Here is a 7,180-nt window from a genome sequence, read left to right on the forward strand (position 1 = left end):
CTAGTTATACAACGACAACACCATCTCATTAAATAGTTATACAAAATACTTCTCTAGTTATACCAGTCAGACTACGTATAAGAAGCGTAGTTGTACCAGTTATATTACTTATAAAAAAGTGGTTTTACTAGTTATCTTGAATCTGTTTACAACATATTATTACCTGTTGAACTAGTTTCATTCTTTTAGTTGTACTAGTAATTCAATACTCAGTTGTATTAGTTAGACTAATTATACTTTTCATAGTTATACCAGTTATATTAGTTATAAGAAGTGTGGTTGTACTAGTTATACTAGTTCCATTGATTCTGTTTACAACATATTATTACCAGTTGAACTAGTTTTATTCTTTTAGTTGTACTAGTTACACTACTTATATAATTACTACATATTTCTTAGTTCAATGCTATCATAAATAATTCTAAAACCATTTTAAATTGACTTGTTTACCGTTCTTGGAGCGTCATTATCAACGGCAACCTCGGGTGCGTTTGAATCTCTGTTGTTAGATCCAATCTCCTCACCGTTCTGCTCGTCTACACGATGTGAAGGACTCTTTGTGGAAGAGCCTGAGGTTACTCGAGGTTGTTGCTGATTCTCGGCCTCACTCGCTGCATGAGTTGGTGTTGGCGATTTTTGTGGCTGACTCGGAATCACTGGGCGTGGTGTACCCTCGCTATCGCCATGAGAAGGCAATTCTGTTGCTGGTGTGGGGGCATGAACGCCTTGATGTTCCGGTGGAGATGCTGCGGTTTCTCTCACACGGTTCCGAGTCCTCTTGGTTGGATTCGACGAGGACCCACCGTCCAGACCACTGTCTCGCTTCCTCTTCTTCTCTGTGGTTTCACTCCTCTTCGCCGCTTCTCTCTTTTTCTTAATGGCGGCTCTACTTTTCACTGCCGCTCCTTTTCTTCTTTTCACGTCGGCGTTCTTCTTCTTCTCCGATGCTTCCGCTTTTTCTTTCATCTTGGCGAGCCGAGTTTTTGGCGACTTTGCACACACGAAATTGGATACGAAATTGGAGATGGGGATTGTTGTTTAGAGAAGATTGTGCTTGAATCTAAGTTTGATTATAGATAGAAGTTTAAAATCGTGGTGGTTATGGGAGAGAGAGTTTGAAATCGTGAGTGGGGAAAGATGAAATTGGGAATTTAGGGTTTTCAAGTTGGGTCGGGTCGGGTTAATGGGTTCCGGTGATTGGGTTTGTAAATAAGTTGAAGTTTCTTGGTTACTTAGTCTTTTTCTTCTATTTTCGATTTTTTTTTTAATTTTTAAACAAAAATACACATGGGTCCATAATAGATTTTTTTGAACCATTTTGTCTCTTCCCAGCATTTGATACAGAAACGTAAGACCAACTCCATCGGAGCCTCTTAGATGAGGTTCCAAATAAAAAAGTGAAAAAAATAAATGAAAAGAAAAAAGAAATGAGAGAATCGCTGCTTAAACTAAGGTTGATAAGAACCCTTACGTGTCACCTTCCTATTCGAGGGCCTCTCTCCTTCGTCGGCGTCTCATGGGAAAATCCCATTTTTTCTCTTCCTCCTCCAAGCTCGATCTCTCCATCTTCTCTGTCGATTCTCTGTCAAATTTTTCTTATATAATAGTTTTTGTTCGTTTGATTCGAGAGTGTTCGATTTCCTCTGTAGAGGATCATGAACGTTCGTTTGATTGGAGAGCGAACGAGTGTGAGCGTTTGATTCGCATGTGTGTGATTGATTATAACCAAGTTCCGACCGTGCTTGGGTAAAAATCGAGGAGATTAAAGGCTTCATCCATGGCTCTGAAGAAGTAGAGAGGATACCAGATCCTGCTGTTGCCTCCATTGTCGACAACGCTGTGGCCGAATCTTCAGGTATCATTGTTTATGCTAAAGGTCCATCTTTTATCGTGTTTGGATCCATTCCCTTCTGGGTGGTTTGATATTCATTGTCTAGCTTTGATAAAATGGGCTTTGTGTGTGTGTGTGTGTGTGTGTGTTTTCAGGTGGTGGCAATAAAAGCTTTTCACTTGTATGGACAATGCCAGTGGAGGGTTCTTCGAGTAGTGATATGGCTGAATCATCATCGAAGCCTGAGAGGTTAGATAAATCAAAGACCGAGAGTCAGCAGAAAGCTACTCCCATTCTTGCCGAGGATGCAGCAAAGATTTTCGATGACAGAATCTCTGCAGGGAAGAAGGTATAAGCTTCTATTTTTGGCATTGTTTTCTTGTCCTGCCTCTATTTATGTAAACTTTTTTTTTTTTTTATCAACCCTCTATTTAATATAAGTGCAATGTTGGTCTCGGTATGGAATCATGTGTCATGGTTACGGTAGGTTACTTACTCTAGCTATTTCTTTATATATAGAGAATTTGTTAGCACACTGTGGTTTTTAGAAATGATGTGAACTCAAGTGTTGGTTCTTGTGGAGCAGCCTGAGAGACTCTTCTATAGGAAACATCTAGGTGTCTGGAGTGAGGCTTTGGCTGCAACCAGGCCTAGAGGTGATTCAGAGGTTTCTGATTTGGAGATAGAGCGTGACTTACTAAACAGGTCAATTGTTTTGATTTGTGCTGTGAACATTCATGGGATGCATGCATGTTTATAAACTTCCAGATAGGCATACTGATATTATTTGCAAATAAATTTGCAGTCCTAAAGACGATCTTGAATTCTCCTTTGTGCGAGAGACTATTAGAGAAAAACTTAGTGTAAGTTCTTCTACCCGCAATTTCAAGTACAAGTGTTGAGTGATAACTGCTTTTTGAGGCTTTTTAAATTATAACGTCATTTTTCATATAACTGTAAGCTTTCTATAGCAGATCCATATATAATCTTCTGCTTTGTAGGCCATATGTGACAGAGTAATTGTGAAGCCCCAAAAAACAGTGAGAAAGCTTGCAAGAGTACAGCATCTATACTCTGAGTTGGCAGGGCAGCTAAGAAGAGAAGATGACGAGATTAGATTACGGTTCTTCATGGTTTATTTGAAATAGTTTCATTAGTTTTTTGGAACTCAATTCTTGTTATATTATCTTAGTCATCATGGTTGAGTGACATCTTCTCTTACACCAAAATATGTTTTGTGTATTTTCAGTTTATGTCATAAAATCCAATCATTCAACTTATAAATTCAACTTATAAAATAAAATAAAAAGTTTGTTTTTTAAGAACCTCTTTAATTACATTAGCAAGGATTCTAAACTTCACAAATTACTAAATTAATTATTAAACTAATCATTAGAACCCATTATGGACTCTAACCATTGGACATGTTCTAACTTTCCTAAACGGTTGAGGGGTTGGTTCTACAGATGTCTTTACATAAATGGTGGCATTGAATTTTGAACATTTAATTTTAATTCAAATTAAAACTGTGTTAAAAATACTATATTGTCTAGAGACTAAAGTTGAAAAATTATCCAGTGCGGATGCTCTTATGTCCTGCATCATTATCATCAAAAAGCCAAAAAGCTCACTATATAACTCGATGATTAAAAATCAGGAACAGTTTGGTTTAGCCAGAAAAAAAACTCTTATCTGAATGCGTGTGAGAAGGAAAAAGAGAATGCGGGTTGGGTGGAGACTTTCTTGGAGTGGGATCATCCCAGTGCCGGATTGGCTAGTTGGTTGTTCCGGTATATTGCATTCCCTCTTTTTTTTTGTAGGGTCTGAAGTTCAACTCTTGGTGGTGCCTCCATTTCAGCCTGTTCTCTTGCTCGGAAGATGTGACTCGTCTCTTCCCCCAACGTACCGGTTTTGTGTTGAGGAATGCTCGGAATAGGTTCTTGATTGGAGAAGAAACCGATCTATAGCTACTTCGGTTAGAAGTCTAACTAGAAGAATTGTATAGTTTTGTAGGCTCGAGAAGTAACGGCAATGCGGGTTAGTCTATGTTAATTCCATCTTCATGAGCTAGTTCTCCTCTAGTAAATAACGTTATTGGTTCCACGTATATCCCGGAATGCACAGTTTATGTTTGTGTAACGAAAACTTAGGTGACGATTGTTTCCATTAGTTTTTGGTTTTAGTTTTTGGTTTTTAGATTTTGGTTTTAGATTTTGGTTTTTGGTTTTTAACTTTTAGATTTTGGTTTTGATTTTCAGCTTTTTGGTTTTAGTTTTTAGTTTTTAGATTTTGGTTTTGTTGTATCCTTAGTTTTTTTAAATATAAAATAAGCAATATATTATTTAAAAATAATAAAAAAATAGCAATAAATAAGCAATATATTGAAACTATTTACAATTTTATTACATAAAATATTTTTTTTTTGTTTTTTAGAACTTGAACGACTATTTTCAAATTAATATAATATATTTTATTAATAAAATATTTTAAGTTTTATAATTTAGTTGTTGTTTAGTGTGTATAATAATTATTAAAATTATTTAATAATTTAATTTATAGAAATCATTAACTAATTGGTTACGACTAATACTAAAATTATCTATATTTATTTACATATATGAAACACAAATAAATTATTTTACATTGATGTTTAAATGATAAAAAATTGTATGGGAATTTTATCTTTATGAAAATATTATTTATTTTATTATTAATTAATTAAAATATAGTGTTTTATACAAAATTCGTTTTTATGAGGTTGATTAACAAGAGTTGGTTTTTGGCTTTTTTACAAATTGGTTGAAATTTTGAAAAACTAGTTTCCCTAAATTTTAAAAAATCTATTTCTTAAAAAACTTGATTGGCAAGTGAAATGGTTTTTACAAAAAAAAAAAGATAAAATTATCTATATGAGCATAAAGAAAAAGTAGATATATGTGTACCTTTTCATTAACTAAGAGCAAGCCAAACCCCATGAGTTCTCCAGATTTCTTGACGTTCTGCCTCCCAAAGCCGCGTCAAAACCGTCTTAGAAGCACGGCCACTCTTCAGATGGAAAGCAGGATTGGAGCGGTTACCATCTTTGGAAGCTCTTTTCTGAAAGGGGTAGTATAAATAATACGGTGAAAGTATGAGAATCTAAATATTTATTTCTATTTTATTATATTATTTTAAAGTAATGTATTAGTTAATTTTTGAAATTTTTTAAAAAATACAGCAAATCCAAAAACCAAAATCTAAATCTAAAAACCAAAAACCAAAAACCAAAAACCAAAAGCTGAAAACCAAAAACCAAAATCTAAAAACCAAAAGCTAAAATCTAAAAACCAAAAAATAAAACTAAAAACTACTGAAACAATCATCACCTATATTGAAAACCCACAAAAATTGGTTTTTGGCTTTTTTTTACAAATTGGTTGAAATTTTAAAAAACTAGTTTTTCTAAATTTTAGGAAATCTATTTCTTAAAAAACTTTATTGACAAGTGAAATGGTTTTTACAAAACAAAAACCAAAAACTAAAGCAAAAACCACAAACAATCAACCCAACCTCTTAATGTGTCAAGGTAGAAACCGGTTCTCTAATGGATGATTGTACTCGATTCAGAATCCGGGTTTCCGATTTTATTAATTTACTAATATATAATTTTTTTTTAAAAGAGTGCCCACTGCATGGTTAATGAGAAAGATCTGCAAATGGGAGTGAACGAAAAGAAAACGGTTTATAACTCTAGGCCCAGTGGGTGGGATTTTATCTATAGTTTGAAGTTAGTCTTTAGCATAAAAGATTCACGTTGGGAAGGAGAGCGGTGAAGAGTTCAAAGGTCAGAATCCGACACTTGTGGAGAAGCAGAAGACGTGTCAAGGGAGTGGCAAAGCTCTCTATGTTCTGTTCCAGAAACTTCTCTTTGCTTGCTGTGAAGAGAGAAGTATTGACAAGTTTCCTAAACTTCCGATTTAAAACCAACTAGATCTCGACCCGCGCAACCGTGCAAATTTTTGTTTTCATTTCTTTTTATATAAACATTTTGTTTTCAATTCTAAATTGGTATACATTATAATATATATATGTGTCTATCAATTTTTAAAACATAATAAGTTTACGGTATATTTTCGTTCATTGAATAGATTGTTTCAAACTTTCACATGTATTTATATCTTCTTCTATATATATATTTTCGGATTATTATTTCATTATTAAAATCGTAACTATATATATAAAAATTAGTAAAATATTATTTTATTGTCATATTCAAAGATATTGTAACATTTCACAAATTTAGATTTTTTTAAAAAAATTAAACTTTTCGCTTCATAAATTTATATTATCAAGTAAACAATTAAAGATTTAGTTTTTGTTTAATTTTTAAAATGAACTATATAGTTTAAAATTTATTTAAGGTAGTAAAGATTAATCATTGTTAGATAATATGATTTTTGTTATTAAAAAAAAATCTTTATAATTTTAAAAGTTAACATCGACAAATATTTAAATAATTAACATATGGAGGTATATTATTACAACATTAAATTATATCTATTTAATTTATACTATCTAAATCCAATGAATCATTTATTTTTTAAATCTAATTATTAATAGCCCAATAAAAATTTCTGGTAGACCCAAAATTTAAATGATAAGATTAGAGACTAAATGTAACATGAATTTCTAGAAATATGTCCATTAGGTCAATTTTTAAAAAAATCACACATGAATCAAGGTTGTGACTTCTGTTTTAATATATAAGATTGACAATTAGTGGATTGGCCCAAGTCTCTTATATATTACTCAAGTCCCTTTCATATTTCCGATGTGGGATCTTCTCTCCAATACCCTCCCTCGAGATAATGGTGCGTATAACCATTAAACTCGCAGAATCCATCATACCTCCTCCGAAATCACGCTTTATCACTACAAGAAAACATAATCTTAACGAGAGCGGTTTTCCTCGTGAGTTCGTCGTAAAAGAGGCTTTACGACGAATTAGCGAGGAACCACGTTTGCTCGTTACTCATCTGTCGTAACACATATTTCCTCGCTAATTCGTCGTAACTTAGCGAGGAATATAATTCGTCGTAAAGACGAAGTAGATCATTTCGTCGTAAAGACCACTTCAATATTCCACGTAAGGAGGTCGCTATATTTCCTCGTAAATACCTCGAAACGAGTTCCTTGTAAACTACACGTAAATACCTTGAAAGTGTTTCCTCGCAAAATACACGTAATGACCACGAAAGGATTTCCTCGTAAAATACTCGTTTATCTTTCCTCGTAAATGTTTTCTCGTAAAATACTCGTTTACTATTTCTCGTCATTTCCTCGTAAGGTTTCCACGTAAATAGGTCGTAC

The 7,180-nt window shown here is 33.4% G+C and overlaps 1 protein-coding gene across 2 annotated transcripts; it reads left to right on the top strand.

Annotated features, from left to right (window-relative positions):
• The first annotated feature begins 1,482 nt into the window (after nt 1–1,482).
• Nucleotides 1,483–3,082, top strand: LOC106309876 (isochorismate synthase 2, chloroplastic-like). Of its 2 annotated transcripts, XM_013747018.1 has the most exons (6): nt 1,483–1,855; nt 1,987–2,180; nt 2,273–2,314; nt 2,418–2,536; nt 2,637–2,694; nt 2,833–3,082. In XM_013747018.1, the coding sequence occupies exons 2-6, from the start codon at nt 2,022–2,024 to the stop codon at nt 2,977–2,979; spliced, it is 525 nt and encodes a 174-aa protein (XP_013602472.1). In that variant the 5' UTR covers nt 1,483–1,855; nt 1,987–2,021; the 3' UTR covers nt 2,980–3,082. The 2 variants fall into 2 exon arrangements, with proteins under 2 accessions (XP_013602472.1, XP_013602473.1); XM_013747019.1 differs by lacking the exon at nt 2,273–2,314 and having other exon boundaries at nt 1,486–1,855.
• The last annotated feature ends 4,098 nt before the right edge of the window (nt 3,083–7,180 follow it).

Source organism: Brassica oleracea, chromosome C8 (assembly GCF_000695525.1).
Source record: "Brassica oleracea var. oleracea cultivar TO1000 chromosome C8, BOL, whole genome shotgun sequence".
NCBI lineage: Eukaryota > Viridiplantae > Streptophyta > Magnoliopsida > Brassicales > Brassicaceae > Brassica > Brassica oleracea.